Source organism: Hemiscyllium ocellatum, chromosome 9, assembly GCF_020745735.1.
Source record: "Hemiscyllium ocellatum isolate sHemOce1 chromosome 9, sHemOce1.pat.X.cur, whole genome shotgun sequence".
NCBI lineage: Eukaryota > Metazoa > Chordata > Chondrichthyes > Orectolobiformes > Hemiscylliidae > Hemiscyllium > Hemiscyllium ocellatum.
In genome coordinates, this window is record NC_083409.1 from 115,225,971 (window position 1) to 115,244,461 (window position 18,491).

Sequence of the window (18,491 nt, forward strand, 5' to 3'; positions counted from 1 at the left end):
TAGGGACACAGCACAGACACGACAGGAACACAGCACAGGCACAGCAGGGACACAGCACAGACACAGCAGGGACACAGCACACACACAGCAGGAACACAGTAAACACACAGCAGGAACACAGAAAACACACAGCAGGAACACAGCACAGACACAGCAGGAAGACAGTGCAGACACAGCAGGGACACAGCACAGTCACGGCAGGAACACAGCACAGACACGGCAGGAAGACAGCACACACACAGCAGGAACACAGTACAGACACAGCAGGAAAACAGCACAGACACAGCAGGGACACAGCACAGTCACAGCAGGAACACAGCACAGACACGGCAGAAACACAGCACAGACATGGCAGGAACACAGCAGACACAGCAGGAACACAGCACACACACAGCAGGAGCACTCCACAGACACGGCAGGAACACAGCACAGACACAGCAGGAACACAGCACAGACACGGCAGGAACACAGCACAGACACAGCAGGAACACTGCACACACACAGCAGGAACACAGCACAGACACAGCAGGAACACAGCACAGAAACATCAGGAACATAGCACAGACACAGCAGGAACACAGCACAGACACAGCAGGAACACAGCACAGACACAGCAGGAACACAGCACACACACAGCAGGAACACAGCACAGACACATCAGGAACACAGCACACACACAGCAGGAACACAGCACAGACACAGCAGGAACACAGCACACACACAGCAGGAACACAGCACACACACAGCAGCAACACACCACAGACACGGCCGGAACACAGCCCAGACACGGCAGGAACACAGCACAGATACAGCAGGAACACAGCATAGACACAGCAGGGACACAGCACAGACACAGCACCGACACGGCAGGAATACAGCACACACACGGCAGACACACAGCACACACAAAGCAGGAACACAGCACAGACACGGGAGGGACACAGCAGGAACACAGCACAGACACATCAGGAACACAGCACAGACACATTAGGGACACAGCACAGACACGACAGGAACACAGCACAGGCACAGCAGGGACACAGCACAGACACAGCAGGGACACAGCACACACACAGCAGGAATACAGCACACACACAGCAGGAACACAGCACAGACACAGCAGGAACACAGCACAGACACAGCAGGGACACAGCACAGACACGGCTGGAACACAGCAGAGACACGGCAGGAAGACAGCACAGACACGGCAGGAACACAGCACAGACACGGCAGGAACACAGCACAGACACGACAGGAACACAGCACAGACACGACAGGAACACAGCACAGACACAGCAGGGACACAGCACAGACACAGCAGGAACACAGCACACACACAGCAGGAACACAGCACACACACGGCAGGAACACAGCATAGACACAGCAGGAACACAGCACACACACAGCAGGAACACAGTAAACACACAGCAGGAACACAGCACAGACACAGCAGGAAGACAGTGCAGACACAGCAGGGACACAGCACAGTCACGGCAGGAACACAGCACAGACACGGCAGGAAGACAGCACACACACAGCAGGAACACAGTACAGACACAGCAGGAAAACAGCACAGACACAGCAGGGACACAGCACAGTCACGGCAGGAACACAGCACAGACACGGCAGAAACACAGCACAGACATGGCAGGAACACAGCAGACACAGCAGGAACACAGCACACACACAGCAGGAGCACTCCACAGACACGGCAGGAACACAGCACAGACACAGCAGGAACACAGCACAGACACGGCAGGAACACAGCACAGACACAGCAGGAACAGAGCACAGACACAGCAGGAACACAGCACAGACTCAGGAGGAACACAGCACAGGCTCAGCAGGGACACAGCACAGACACAGCAGGGACACAGCACACACACAGCAGGAACACAGCACAGACACAGCAGGGACACAGCCCAGACACAGCAGGAACACAGCACACACACAGCAGGGACACAGCACACACACAGCAGGAACACAGCACAGACATGGCAGGAACACAGCACACACACAGCAGCAACACACCACAGACACGGCCGGAACACAGCCCAGACACGGCAGGAACACAGCACAGATACGGCAGGAACACAGCATAGACACAGCAGGGACACAGCACAGACACAGCACCGACACGGCAGGAATACAGCACACACACAGCAGACACACAGCACACACAAAGCAGGAACACAGCACAGACACGGGAGGGACACAGCAGGAACACAGCACAGACACATCAGGAACACAGCACAGACACATTAGGGACACAGCACAGACACGACAGGAACACAGCACAGGCACAGCAGGGACACAGCACAGACACAGCAGGGACACAGCACACACACAGCAGGAATACAGCACACACACAGCAGGAACACAGCACAGACACAGCAGGAACACAGCACAGACACAGCAGGGACACAGCACAGACACGGTTGGAACACAGCAGAGACACGGCAGGAAGACAGCACAGACACGGCAGGAACACAGCACAGACACGGCAGGAACACAGCACAGACACGGCAGGAACACAGCACAGACACGACAGGAACACAGCACAGACACAGCAGGGACACAGCACAGACACAGCAGGGACACAGCACAGACACAGCAGGAACACAGCACACACACAGCAGGAACACAGCAGAGACACAGCAGGAACACAGCACAGACACAGCAGGAACACAGCACAGACACGGCAGGAACACAGCACAGACACTGCAGGGACACAGCACACACACAGCAGGAACACAGCACAGACACGGCAGGAACACAGCACAGACACAGCAGGGACACAGCACACAAACTGCAGGGACACAGCACACACACAGCAGGAACACAGCACAGACACGGCAGGAACACAGCACAGACACAGCAGGAACACAGCACACACACAGCAGGAACACAGCACACACACAGCAGGAACACAGCACAGACACGGGAGGGACACAGCAGGAACACAGCAGCAACACACCACAGACACGGCCGGAACACAGCCCAGACACGGCAGGAACACAGCACAGATACAGCAGGAACACAGCACAGACACAGCAGGGACACAGCACTGACACAGCACCGACACGGCAGGAATACAGCACACACACAGCAGACACACAGCACACACAAAGCAGGAACACAGCACAGACACGGGAGGGACACAGCACAGACACTGCAGGAACACAGCACAGACACGGGAGGGACACAGCAGGAACACAGCACAGACACATCAGGAACACAGCACAGACACATTAGAGACACAGCACAGACACGACAGGAACACAGCACAGACACAGCAGGGACACAGCACAGACACAGCAGGGACACAGCACACACACTGCAGGAATACAGCACACACACAGCAGGAACACAGCACAGACACAGCAGGAACACAGCACAGACACAGCAGGGACACAGCACAGACACGGCTGGAACACAGCAGAGACACGGCAGGAAGACAGCACAGACACGACAGGAACACAGCACAGACACAGCAGGGACACAGCAGGAACACAGCACACACAAAACAGGAACAGAGCACACACACAGCAGGAACACAGAACACACACGGCAGGAACACAGCATAGACACAGCAGGAACACAGTAAACACACAGCAGGAACACAGCACACACACAGCAGGAACACAGTAAACACACAGCAGGAACACAGTAAACACACAGCAGGAATACAGCACACACACAGCAGGACCACAGCACAGACACAGCAGGAACACAGCACAGACACAGCAGGAATAGAGCACAGACACGGCAGGAAGACTGCACAGACATGGCAGGAACACAGCACAGACACGACAGGAACACAGCACAGACACAGCAGGGACACAGCAGGAACACAGCACACACAAAACAGGAACACAGCACACACACAGCAGGAACACAGAACACACACGGCAGGAACACAGCATAGACACAGCAGGAACACAGTAAACACACAGCAGGAACACAGCACACACACAGCAGGAACACAGTAAACACACAGCAGGAACACAGTAAACACACAGCAGGAACACAACACAGACACAGCAGGAAGACAGCGCAGACACAGCAGGAAGACAGCACACACACAGCAGGAACACAGCACACACACAGCAGGAACACAGCACAGACACGGAAGGAACACAGCACAGACACAGCAGGAACAGAGCACAGACACAGCAGGAACACAGCACAGACACAGCAGGAACACAGCACAGGCTCAGCAGGGACACAGCACAGACACAGCAGGGACACAGCACACACACAGCAGGAACACAGCACAGACACAGCAGGGACACAGCACAGACACAGCAGGAACACAGCACACACACAGCAGGGACACAGCACACACACAGCAGGAACACAGCACAGACATGGCAGGAACACAGCACACACACAGCAGCAACACACCACAGACACGGCCGGAACACAGCCCAGACACGGCAGGAACACAGCACAGATACGGCAGGAACACAGCATAGACACAGCAGGGACACAGCACAGACACAGCACCGACACGGCAGGAATACAGCACACACACAGCAGACACACAGCACACACAAAGCAGGAACACAGCACAGACACGGGAGGGACACAGCACAGACACAGCAGGAACACAACAGAGACACAGCAGGGACACAGCACAGACACGGCAGGAACACAACAGAGACACAGCAGGAACACAGCACAGACACAGCAGGAACACAGCACAGACACAGCACCGACACGGCAGGAATACAGCACACACACAGCAGACACACAGCACACACAAAGCAGGAACACAGCACAGACACGGAAGGAACACAGCACAGACACAGCAGGAACACAACAGAGACACAGCAGGGACACAGCACAGACACGGCAGGAACACAACAGAGACACAGCAGGAACACAGCACAGACACAGCAGGAACACAGCACAGACACAGCAGGAACACAGTATAGACACAGCAGGAACACAGCACAGACACAGCAGGGACACAGCACAGAAACATCAGGAACACAGCAGGAATACAGCACAGAAACAGCAGGAACACAGCACAGACACAGCAGGAACACAGCACAGAAACATCAGGAACACAGCACAGACACAGCAGGAACACAGCAGACACACAGCAGGGACACAGCAAGAATACAGCACTGACACAGCAGGAACACAGCACACACACAGCAGGAACACAGCACAGACACAGCAGGAACACAGCACACACACAGCAGGAACACAGCACACACACAGCAGGAACACAGCACAGACACGGCAGGAACACAGCACATACACAGCAGGAACACAGCACAGACACGGAAGGAACACAGCACAGACACAGCAGGATCACAGCACCGACACAGCAGTAACACAGCACAGACCCAGCAGGAACACAGCACAGACCCAGCAGGAACACAGGACAGAAACAGCAGGAACACAGCACAGAAACATCAGGAACACAGCACAGACACAGCTGGAACACAGCACAGACACAGCAGAAACACAGCACAGACACAGCAGGAACACAGCACACACAGCAGGAACACAGCACAGACACGGAAGGAACACAGCACAGACACAGCAGGAACAGAGCACAGACACAGCAGGAACACAGCACAAACACAGCAGAAACACAGTAAACACACAGCAGGAACACAGCAGACACACAGCAGGAGCAGAGCACAGACACAAAGCTAGAACACAGCACTGGCACAACAGGAGCACAGGACAGACACAGCAGAGACACAGCAGGAACACAGCACAGACACAGCAGGAACACAGCACAGACACAGCAGGAACACAGCACAGGCACAGCAGGAACACAGCACAGGCACGGCAGGAACACAGCACAGGCACGGCAGGAACACAGCACGGACACGGCTGGAACACAGCACGGACACGGCAGGAACACAGCACGGACACGGCAGGAACACAGCATGGACACGGCAGGAACACAGCACAGGCACAGCAGGACCCCACACAGGCACAGCAGGACCCCACACAGGCACAGCAGGGACACAGCACACACAAAGCAGGAACACAGCACACACACGGCAGGAACACAGCACAGACATGGCAGCAACACAGCACAGACACGGCAGGAACACACCACACACACAGCAGGAACGCACCACACACACAGCAGGAACACAGCACAGACACAGCAGGAACACACCACACACAGCAGGAACACACCACACACAGCAGGAACACACCACACACACAGCAGGAACACAGCACAGACACAGCAGGAACACAGCACAGACACGGCAGGAACACATCACAGACACAGCAGGAACACACCACAGACACAGCAGGAACGCACCACACACACAGCAGGAACACAGCACAGACACAGCAGGAACACACCACACACAGCAGGAACACACCACACACACAGCAGGAACACAGCACAGACACAGCAGGAACACAGCACAGACACGGCAGGAACACACCACAGACACGGCAGGAACACAGCACAGACACGGCAGGAACACAGCACAGACACGGCACGGACACAGCACAGACACCGAAGGAACACAGCACAGACACGGCAGGAACACAGCACAGACACGGCAGGAACACAGCAGAGACACGGCAGGAACACAGCACAGACACTGCAGGAACACAGCACAGACACAGCAGGAACACAGCACAGACACAGCAGGAACACAAAACAGACACAGCAGGGACACAGCACAGACACAGCAAGAACACAGCACTGACACAGCAGGAACACAGCACAGACACGGCAGGAACACAGCACAGACACGGCAGGAACACAGCACAGACACAGCACAGACACAGCAGGAACACAGTACAGACACGGGAGGGACACAGTACAGACACGGGAGGGACACAGCACAGACACAGCAGGAACACAGCACAGACACAGCAGGAACACAGCACAGACACAGCACGGACACGGCAGGAACACAGCACAGACACAGCAGGGACACAGCACAGACACAGCAGGAACACAGCACAGACACAGCAGGGACACAGCAAACACACGGCAGGAACACAGCAGAGACACAGCAGGAACACAGCACAGACACAGCAGGAACACAGCACAGACACAGCAGGAACACAGCACACACACGGCAGGAACACAGCACAGACACAGCAGGAACACAGCACACACACAGCACAGACACGGCAGGAACACAGCACAGACACAGCACAGACACAGCAGGAACACAGTACAGACACGGGAGGGACACAGCACAGACACAGCAGGAACACAGCACAGACACAGCAGGAACACAGCACAGATACAGCACGGACACGGCAGGAACACAGCACAGACACAGCAGGGACACAGCACAGACACCCCAGGGACACAGCACAGACACGGCTGGAACACAGCACAGACACAGCAGGGACACAGCACAGACACAGCAGGGACACAGCAGGAACAAAGCACAGACACAGCAGGAACACAGCACACACACAGCAGGAACAGAGCACAGACATAGCAGGAACACAGCACAGACACAGCAGGGACACAGCAGGAACACAGCACAGACACAGCAGGAACACAGCACACACACAGCAGGAACACAGCACACACACAGCAGGAACACAGCACAGACATGGCAGGAACACAGCACAGACACAGCAGCTTTTCAGTAGTTTCCTTGTGGGAACACAGTTAAACATCATTTTTATGACATGCAATTTGTTGCATTTTCTGGACATTTGTGAGTTTCGTGGGGATTTGTCGATGAGATTTCCGCTGCCGATCAGCACTGAGTGCAAGGCAGCAGCCTTCTGTCCCGTTTACAATGAGACTGCATTTCAGGACAATCAGAGAGTGGCAGTCAGGAAAGAGAGATGGATAGACAGAAAGAGAGAGACAAGGAAAGCTATACAGCAAACGAGAGACAGAGGGAGGAAGAGACAAGCGAAGGTGGGAAGATGGAGTGGCAGACAGACAGACAGAGAGAAAGACAGTGAGAAAAGGGGAGAGACGGATAAAGATGTAGACAGAAAGGATAAAAGACAGAGAACTTTCTCAGGCGACATTAGTCCAAATAACATTCCAATAAGTAGCAGCATCTTATCTGTCATCCCAGCACCGTAAACCAGACCATCTAACAACCACACGGGTTATTGGCCCACATCAGGAAAGAACAGTCACATCCAGACTAACCCTCGTTCAGACTGGGTCAACTGCCCTGCCCACAGCACAGGGCTGAGAGGGGTTACCAACCAACACTGAGGTAGGAACTGACCTGGTTTCTCTCTGGTTCCTGAGCTTGGGGGAGGCTGGGAAGTGGGTTGTTACAGTCAGGACTGTAATAGTCACAGTAATCGTAGGCAGCACGTGGATCCGGGACAATCAACAGCTGCTGGATATCCCCCTGAAACAGAAACAACATCCCATCGGAACATCACAACACACGGAGCTGCGTGAAACACTTGGTCATTCTCCCACAGATGGAGAGGGGGGCAGCATTCATTAAACACCAATCACAACTTCAAAACAAAGCCCTTCCACATAATATCAAAGCAGCCAACTTTGATGCAGCAAGATCCCAGGACATGACAGTGACTGGATTACCGGTTTATGTGAACAGGTGGGGGTCCAACACTGAGCAGGACCTTTGGGGGAAAACTATCTTCAACCTCCTCAAAACACAGACAATGGGAACACTCACCAGGAACACAATAGGCAGAACATTCAGTCACTCATCTGAAATTAGCACTCTGACAGTGCAGTACTCCCTCAGCACTGACCCTCTGACAGTGCAGCACTCCCTCAGCACTGACCCTCTGACAGTGCGGCACTCCCTCAGCACTGACCCTCTGACAGTGCAGCACTCCCTCAGCACTGACCCTCTGACAGTGCAGCACTCCCTCAGCACTGACCCTCTGACAGTGCGACACTCCCTCAGCACTGACCCTCTGACAATGCAGCACTCCCTCAGCACTGACCCTCTGATAGTGCAGCACTCCCTCAGCACTGACCCTCTGACAGTGCAGCACTCCCTCAGTACTGACCCTCTGACAGTGTGGCACTCCCTAAGTACTGACCCTCTGACAGTGCGGCACTCCCTCAGTACTGTCCCTCTGACAGTGTGGCACTCCCTCAGCACTGACCCTCTGACAGTGCAGCACTCCCTCAGCACTGACCCTCTGACAGTGCAGCATTCCCTCAGTACTGACCCTCCGACAGTGCGGCACTCCCTCAGCACTGACCCTCCGACAGTGCAGCACTCCCTCAGCACTGACCCTCCGACAGTGCAGCACTCCCTCAGTACTGACCTCTGACAGTGCAGCACTCCCTCAGTACTGACCCTCTGACAGTGTGGCACTCCCTAAGTACTGACCCTCTGACAGTGCAGCACTCCCTCAGTACTGACCCTCCGACAGTGCAGCACTCCCTAAGTACTGACCCTCTGACAGTGCAGCACTCCCTCAGCACTGACCCTCTGACAGTGCAGCACTCCCTAAGTACTGACCCTCCGACAGTGCAGCACTCCCTCAGTACTGACCTCTGACAGTGCGGCACTCCCTCAGCACTGACCCTCTGACAGTGCGGCACTCCCTCAGTAAAGCCTCTTTGTGGTATGATTAGCTGCTCCCGAGATTGGTGCCAATTGAAAGCTGTGATATGGGTGCGTGTTGCCTTATATTCCTCTCGCTCGTGCCTTCCCTGTCACGGTTACAGACTCTCACTCCCTCTCTGTGCCGAGCTATGGAGCCTGTGATTGAAAACAGAGTCAGAGATGTAGTGGGATGAGGTTTCTGCTGGGAAACCCTTTCCACGCTCGCTGTGATCGCTGAGTGATAGCAGCAAGTCAACGATCCCAATCCCTCACTTTGACAGTGAACAGATTTCACACTTGGTCGCGTCTGGCCCATCAAGGCCGATCTGCAGCACATCAACCATTCAACGGCAGACTGGAAGCACATTTCAACCACTCATTCTCCAAAATAGTCAGCTGCTTAGTCACTCGTGGACTACAAATTTCAACATTTCAGGACATGCAACTGTTCGGTTGAATTTCCAAAAGCTGTTGGAATAAGTTGCTGCTGGAAACAAATTTGTTACTGAACCAGCTCCACTGTGTACAGCCAAACCAGGGCCTAGGCCCAGTGAAAATCACCGACCCTGCTTCTAGCCAAATAAATACACTTAACTCAAAGTGAAAGTGAAATACAAAGAGTAAAGGTATGACATTGTCATGCACACAATCAATACCAAGAAAACTACTGGATGGGTTAATCAGACCATCATCATAGCAGCAGCGTAGGCCATTTCTCCCCCTGGCTCTGCACTGCTATTCACTGCGATCATGGCTGCTTTAATCAGCCTCAACTACACTTTCCCAGCTTTCCCAACAACCACGGATTCCCTTCCTGATTAAAAATCTGACTCTCTCAGCCTTGGATGTACTTAATGATCCAACATCAACAGTCTTCTGTGATAAATAATTCCACAGATTCCCTCCCCTAGGAAAGAAGAAATTCCTCCTTATCTCTATCTTAGATGAATGACCCCTTATTCTGAGATTGTGCAGTCTGGTTCTCGACTCACACAAGGAGAAACAGCCTTTTTGCATCTCCCTGTCAAGTCCTCTAAGAATCTTGCATGTTTTAACAGGCCATTTCTCATTCTTCTGAATTCTAACAAGAACAGATCCAATTTACTCAACCACTCCTCATCTGGCAGTCACTCCAGATCTGTACCATCCCAGAGAACCCTCTCTGGGCTGCCTTTTATGTCAATATATTTATTCTTAGATAAGGAGGCCAAGACTGTTCACAGTATTCCAATTGGAGTCTGACTGGTGTCTTGTATAGTTTTAATAATTCCTCCCTACTTTCATATTCCACTCATCTGGAAGGAAAGGCCAAGATTCCATTTGCCTTCCCTGTTACCAGCTAAACCTGGATGGACACCCAAATCCCTCTGTTCGGCAGCTCTCCACAGCCTTTCTCCATTTAAATCCTATCCTCCTCCTCGATTCTTCGGGACAATGTGCATCAGCTCACATTCCCCTGTGTTATATTCCATCTGATATCTGTTGATGAGCTGCATTCTCACCACGGCTGCTCCCAGATCTGCTGATCTTTCCCAGCAATTTCTGCTTTTGTTGTTGTTAATAGTCTCGATCTTCGTGTGCAGAGGATAATGTCAAAGATTCCAGATGGTATTAAACTTGGAAAAATTGAAAACTGTGAGGGGGACAGTGTGGGACTCCAAAGGACCATTGACAATTTGGTGGAGTGGGTGGATAGGGGGAAGATGCAGTTCAATGCAAAGAAATGTGAGGTTTTCTTTTTAGATTAGATTAGATTACTAACAGTGATGCACTTTGGTCAGAAGATTATTGAAAGACAAAATAAAACAAGGGGTATAATTCTAGAGAAGGTGTGGCAGAAGCAGAGAGAGCTGGGGGTTTATGTGCACAGATCATGGAGAAAGAGAGGAGCTAATAAAGCACACACCGTCCTCAGCTTCATTAATAGGGACGCAGAATACAAGAACAGGAAGGTGATCTTGAACTTGTACAAGACATTTGTTAGACCAGTTATGGGAACTCATTGGAGAAAGTGCGTACGCAGTTGAGAGGAATGTTTCGTACGATGAGAAACGTCAGTGATGAGGGGTGAGTGAAGACGTTGGGACTGTTCCCCAGAAACAATAAAATTGAGGGGAGATTTGATGGAGGTTTTCAAAATCATGAGCGGGCTGGGTTGTTCCCATTCACAAGACAAACAAGAACAGGAGGGGCACAGATTTAAAACACAAACAAAGCAAAGGTAATGTGAGATAAAACCTTTCACTCAGTGAGATGTTCAGGATGCACTGCCCAGGAATGTGGTGGAGGTTCAAGAGGGGATAATAATGGGGTGCAGGGAAAGGAGGAAAAGGCAGGAGATTGACAGCTGGTGACAGACTCTGTCCAATGGGTTGAATGGTCTCCTTCTTCATCAGAAAAACTCTCTGATTCTCACTCTGTGATTCAATGAGCTGCTGGGTTTTTACCCACTTGCTCTACCTCTCTGCAGATGCTGTCTCATCGTCACCACTTGCCTTCTTAACCATTCTTGTCACATCCACAAAGTACACTCACTTTCCTTACTATCAATAAATGTTACTAATAGCACACATGGCCCCAGCACCAATCCCTGTGGCACTCCACTAGTTACACGTTGCCAGTCTGAGAGCATATCGTCTTTATCCCAACTCTCTGGTATCTATCTTCAATCCATGTTCCTACATCACATCCATCATCATGGACTCTTCCCTTATTAAGCAGCCTAATATGTGGCACCTTATCAAACATCTTCTGAAAACTCAAATATATTACATCAACTGCCTCCCCTTTATCAACCCGGTTTATTGCCTCAACAAAGAACTCCAGTAAATTTGTCAGGCATGATTTTCCCATCAAGAAGCTATGATTTGTCCTGTTTTTTGTGTTCAGCAGATATCGGGACGATTTTCCAGTGTTGTAACTGCACTGGCACAGCTTGGCTCGGGGAGCGGCAGGTTCGGGAGCACACGTCTCCAGTACTATCGCCAGGGTGTTGTCAGGGCCCACAGCCTTTGCAGCATCCAGTGTCTCCAACTGTTTCTTGATTCACACGGAGGGAATCGGATTGGCTGGAGCCTGGTACCTGTGATATTGGGGACCACTGGAGGAGGCTGAGGTGGACCAGCTGCAAGGTACTCCTGGCTGAAGATTGCTATGAAAGCTAGAGACTTATCTTTTGCCCTGATGTGCTGGGCTCCTCTGTCATTGGGGATGGGGAGATTTGTGGAGTTTCCTCCAGGGAGCTGTTTAATTGTCCATCACCATTCACCACTGGATGTGGCAGGACTGTAGAGCTTAGATCTGATCCATTGGTTGTGGGATTGCTTAGCTCTGTCTATCACTGGCTGTTTATGCTGTTTGGAAGTAGTCCTGTGTGGTGGCTTCACCTCATCTTCAGGTCTGCCTGGTGCTGCTCCTGGCATGCCCTCCTGCACTCTCCATTGAACCCGGGTTGATGCCCTGGTGTGATGGTGATGGTTGAGTGGGGTTTATGCCAGGCTGTCAGGTTACAGATTGTGCCACACTGAATCTTCATTTAGCTACAAATAACGGGCCATTCTAAAGAACATTCCTTCCTCAATAAGATCAGGCCAATAGGATCAGGGGAAACTGCTCCCATTATCACAGGATCCAGACCAAGAGATTCAGATTTAAATTCACAAAAGAAGTAAAGGTGATGAAGAAGAAAGCGATTTTCTGCAGTGAGTGGTCAGTCTGGAGGGCACTGCCCGAGGGTGCAGGGGACACCTGGTCAACTCACACTTTCAACACAAAATTCAGGATTACTTTCTTTAAAAAATCATTCACAGGATGAGGGTATCACTGACCAGGCTAGCATTTATTACCCATCCCTAATTGCCCAGAGGGCAGTTAAGAGTCACCCACGTTGCTGTGGGTCTGGAGTCACATGTAGGCCAGACCAGGTAAGGGTGGCAGGTTCCTTCCTTAAAGGACATTAGTGACCCAGATGGGGTTTTCCAACAATCAACAATGGATTGATAGCCATAACTAGACTCTTAATTCCGGATTTTTAAAATTGGAATTAAATTCAAATTGATTCAAGCCCTGGTCCCTGGGATATAACCTGGGTCTCTGGATTAATACCCTCGTGACAATGCCACTGTTCAGACAGCCAGCACGGGGTACAGTGTGCTGAATGGCCTCTTTTCGCACTGTAATGGTTCGGTGATGTGTGAGTTCTAGTGAATGATCAGCTGGCAACTGCCGGAGTATTCTCGGACACAGAGTTTCATTTCCAGTTCAGGCTATCACGGTGAGATCCAACAGTGACATATTGAGGGAATGTGTGCAATTTTACTTTTGAGAAGGTTTCTGATTGCTGGAATGAAACTGGCTGAGGAGCACTGAGAAACTGGGAGAGCTTCCAACAACATCGGAGCCTTGGGACGTTGGATAAGAGAAACGTGTGCTGAGCTCTGAAAACTGATCACTGCTTGCTGGGAGCCAAATACAACAGGCAGCCTAAATAATCACTGCATTTCAAAACTGTTCCATCACTGTCCCTCACACAGCAACCTCCAACCCATCATCAGCCACAGCTGGGCAGAAAGACCAGAAAGACTTGCTTCTTAAACACCAATCAACTTCAGGAATTCTCCAGTGCAGCGGGTTGTGTTTCAGCTACCAGTTTCCATCAACTGCTGCTGGATTGACTTCATTATACAGTCCGCTGAACCATTTCATAAAGAGCTTTCCCTTAAAACACACTGAAATATCCAGCTGTGCTCATTAGATTTTGGATCATCGCTAATTCAGTGCCGAGCCACGGTGCTGTCTCTGAAATGCAATGATTTTAAATGATTCCAATCACCTGGTAGTTATGGATGAGCAGCTAAGGTGATAAATTCAAATCCATTGGGATCTTCCTGTGCAGGTTCACATCGTGTCAACTATATCTATTAATTTATGGTTTTAAACAGTTCTGAGGGTCTTATCCCCATCTCTGGGTAATCCAAGGCTCACTCTCTGCGTAGGGGGATCTGTTTTAAAAACGGAAGGTGAAGATCTTCGATCTGTAATGAAGAGTTGAAACAATTTGGATCCAAGTCGCACTTCAAACAGGTTCAAGGCCAGAAAAAGGTGACAGAAACAATCAGACATACAGAGCCAGGGGGGATCTGGGCAATGGGATCTGTCAGATCCCCAGATTCCCAGCTCTTTGGAGGTGCACTGCTGTTGAGGCATCTTGAACTTGTTGCTCACATGATCATGGATTGTGAATCAGGATTTTGCAAAGTTCAAAGCTTTTCCATTGGGTCCCATCAGAGTGAGCACAGCAACGTGACCCCGCTGTGTTGAGGCAGCAGGCTATAGGCCAGTTCCCTTGATGTCTGTCATGGGGAAGAGGCTGGAATCAATCATTGAAGTGATTGTAGCTGGGCACTGAGAGGAACAGGGAGTGTCAGCATGGGTTCATCAAAGGGAAGGCAATGGCCTCATGGCGTTACAACTGGATTATTAATCCAGAGACGAGAATCTGGTGCTGGAAAAGCAGACGGTTAGGCAGCAACTGAGGAGCAGGAGAATTGACATTTCGGGCATAGGCCCTTCATCAGGAATGAGACCAAGGTAACAACCCCGGGACCCAGGTTCAAATCCTGCAGATGATGGAATTTGCATTCAATTAAAAATCTGGAACTAAGAGACTAATGTTGATGATAAAACCACCGTCGATTGCTGGAAAAACCCATTGAGTTCATTAATGTCCTTCAGGGAAAGAAACTGCCACCCTTACCTGGGTCTGGCCAACATGTGACTCCAGACCCACTGCAATGTGGGTGACTCTTAACTGCTCTCTGGGCAATTAGGGATGGGTAATAAATACTGACATTGCTGAAGACACCCACATTCCACAAATGAACTTTAATAAAAAATCATGTTTCACTGATTCATAAAAGTCCTTTGAAGTGCGTACAAGACAATTTTCTGATTCAGTATGTGGGTGTACCTACCAGAGAAGGTGCAAATCTCAGCCTACTCTTGGGAAATAAGGCAGGGCAGGTGACTGAGGTGTCAGTGGGGGAGCACTTTGGGGCCAGTGACCATAATTCTATCCGTTTTAAAATAGTGATGGAAAAAGATAGACTAGATCTAAAAGTTGAAGTTCTAAATTGGAGAAAGGCCAATTTTGACGGTATTAGGCAAGAACTTTCGAAAGCTGATTGGGGGCAGATGTTCACGGGTAAAGGGACGGCTGGAAAATGGGAAGCCTTCAGAAATGAGATAACAAGAATCCAGAGAAAGTATATTCCTGTCAGGGTGAAAGGGAAGGCTGGGAGGTATAGGGAATGCTGGATGACTAAAGAAATTGAGGGTTTGGTTAAGAAAAAGAAGGAAGCATATGTCAGGTATAGACAGGATAGATCGAGTGAATCCTTAGAAGTGTATAAAGGCAGTAGGAGTATACTTAAGAGGGAAATCAGGAGGGCAAAACGGGGACATGAGATAGCTTTGGCAATTAGAATTAAGGACAATCCAAAGGGTTTTTACAAATATATTAAGGACAAAAGGGTAACTAGGGAGAGAATAGGGCCCCTCAAAGATCAGCAAGGCAGCCTTTGTGTGGAGCCACAGAAAATGGGGGAGATACTAAATGAATATTTTGCATCAGTATTTACTGTGGAAAAGGTTATGGAAGATATAGACTGTAGGGAAATAGATGGTGACATCTTGCAAAATGTCCATATTACAGAGGAGGAAGTGCTGGATGTCTTAAAATGGTTAAAAGTGGATAATTCCCCAGGACCTGATCAGGTGGGCGGCACGGTGGCACAGTGGTTAGCACTGCTGCCTCACAGCGCCTGAGACCCGGGTTCAATTCCCGACTCAGGCGACTGACTGTGTGGAGTTTGGACATTCTCCCTGTGTCTGCGTGGGTTTCCTCCGGGTGCTCCGGTTTCCTCCCACAGTCCAAAGATGTGCGGTTCAGGTGAATTGGCCATGCTAAATTGCCCGTAGTGTTAGGTAAGGGGTTAATGTAGGGGTATGGGTGAGTTGCGCTTCGACGGGTCGGTGTGGACTTGTTGGGCCGAAGGGCCTGTTACCACACTGTAAGTAATCTAATCTAAAAAAAAAGGTGTACCCTAGAACTCTGTGGGAAACCAGGGAAGTGATTGCTGGGCCTCTTGCTGAGATATTTGTATCATCGATAGTCACAGGTGAGGTGCCAGAAGACTGGAGGTTGGCAAACGTGGTGCCACTGTTTAAGAAGGGTGGTAAAGACAAGCCAGGGAACTATAGACCAGTGAGCCTGACCTCGGTGGTGGACAAGATGTTGGAGGGAATCCTGAGGGACAGGATGTACATGTATTTGGAAAGGCAAGGACTGATTCAGGATAGTCAACATGGCTTTGTGCGTGGGAAATCATGTCTCACAAACTTGATTGAGTTTTTTTGAAGAAGTAACAAAGAGGATTGATGAGGGCAGAACAGTAGATGTGATCTATATGGACTTCAGTAAGGCGTTCGACAAGGTTCCCCATGGGAGACTGATTATCAAGGTTAGATCTCATGGAATACAGGGAGAATTAGCCATTTGGATACAGAACTGGCTCAAACGTAGAAGACAGAGGGTGGTGGTGGAGGGTTGTTTTTCAGACTGGAGGCCTGTGACCAGTGGAGTGCCACAAGGATCGGTGCTGGGCCCTCTACTTTGTGTCATTTACATAAATGATTTGGATGCGAGCATAAGAGGTACAGTTAGTAAGTTTGCAGATGACACCAAAATTGGAGGTGTAGTGGACAGTGAAGAGGGTTACCTCAGATTACAACAGGATCTTGACCAGATGGGTCAATGGGCTGAGAAGTGGCAGATGGAGTTTAATTCAGATAAATGCAAGGGGCTGCATTTTGGGAAAGCAAATCTTAGCAGGACTTATACACTTAATGGTAAGGTCCTAGGGAGTATTGCTGAACAAAGAGACCTTGAAGTGCAGGGTCATATCTCCTTGAAAGTGGAGTCGCAGGTAGATAGGATAGTGAAGAAGGCGTTTGGTATGCTTTCCTTTATTGGTCAGAGTATTGAGTACAGGAGTTGGGAGGTCATGTTGTGGCTGTACAGGACATTGGTTAGGCCACTGTTGGAATATTGTGTGCAATTCTAGTCTCCTTCCTATTGGAAAGATGTTGTGAAACTTGAAAGGGTTCAGAAAAGATTTACAAGGATGTTGCCAGGGTTGGAGGGTTTGAGCTACAGGGAGAGGCTGAACAGGCTGGGGCTGTTTTCCCTGGAATGTTGGAGGCTGAGGGGTGACCTTACAGAGGTTTACAAAATTCTGAGGGGCATGGATAGGATAAATAGACAAAGTCTTTTCCCTGGGGTTGAGGAGTCCAGAACTAGAGGGCATAGGTTTAGGGTGAGAGGGGAAAGATATAAAAGAGACCTAAGGGGCAACTTTTTCACGCAGAGGGTGGTACGTGTATGGAATGAGCTGCCAGAGGAAGTGGTGGAGGCTGGTACAGTTGCAACATTTAAGAGGCATTTGGATGGGTATATGAATAGGAAGGGTTTGGAGGGATATGGGCCGGGTGCTGGCAGGTGGGCCTAGATTGGGTTGGGATATCTGGTTGGCATGGACATGTTGGACCAAAGGGTCTGTTTCCATGATGTACATCTCTATGACTCTGTGAATAAGATGGGCTGTAGAGGAGGGGGAGCCAGTAGATGAACTGTACTTAGATTTCCAGAAGGAATTTGACAAGATGCCCCGTTAAAGATTTTTACGGCAAATAAAAGTTCCTGGTGTGGGGGTAACATCCTAAAATGGGTACAGGACTGGCCACCTGGCAGAAAAATGATGTTTGAAGAAATGGGTTATATTTCCGATTCTCAGGATATAATGAGCGGAGGTCTGTGCTGGGACCGCAACCTTTTACAATTTACATCAATGATGCACTTAGTGACTGTAACAATGTCAGCCAGGTGGACTTCATAGAAAG

At 50.4% G+C, this 18,491-nt stretch overlaps 1 protein-coding gene across 1 annotated transcript in view; it reads right to left on the reverse strand.

Moving 5' to 3' along the window:
• Window positions 1–18,491, reverse strand: part of LOC132818575 (collagen alpha-1(XI) chain-like) — a 153,580-nt gene that overhangs the window by 91,448 nt on the left and 43,641 nt on the right. Inside the window, exon 5 of the mRNA XM_060829633.1 lies at window positions 8,217–8,345. Within this exon, the coding sequence (XP_060685616.1) occupies window positions 8,217–8,345 (129 nt within the window). The remainder of the gene's footprint in view (window positions 1–8,216; window positions 8,346–18,491) is intronic.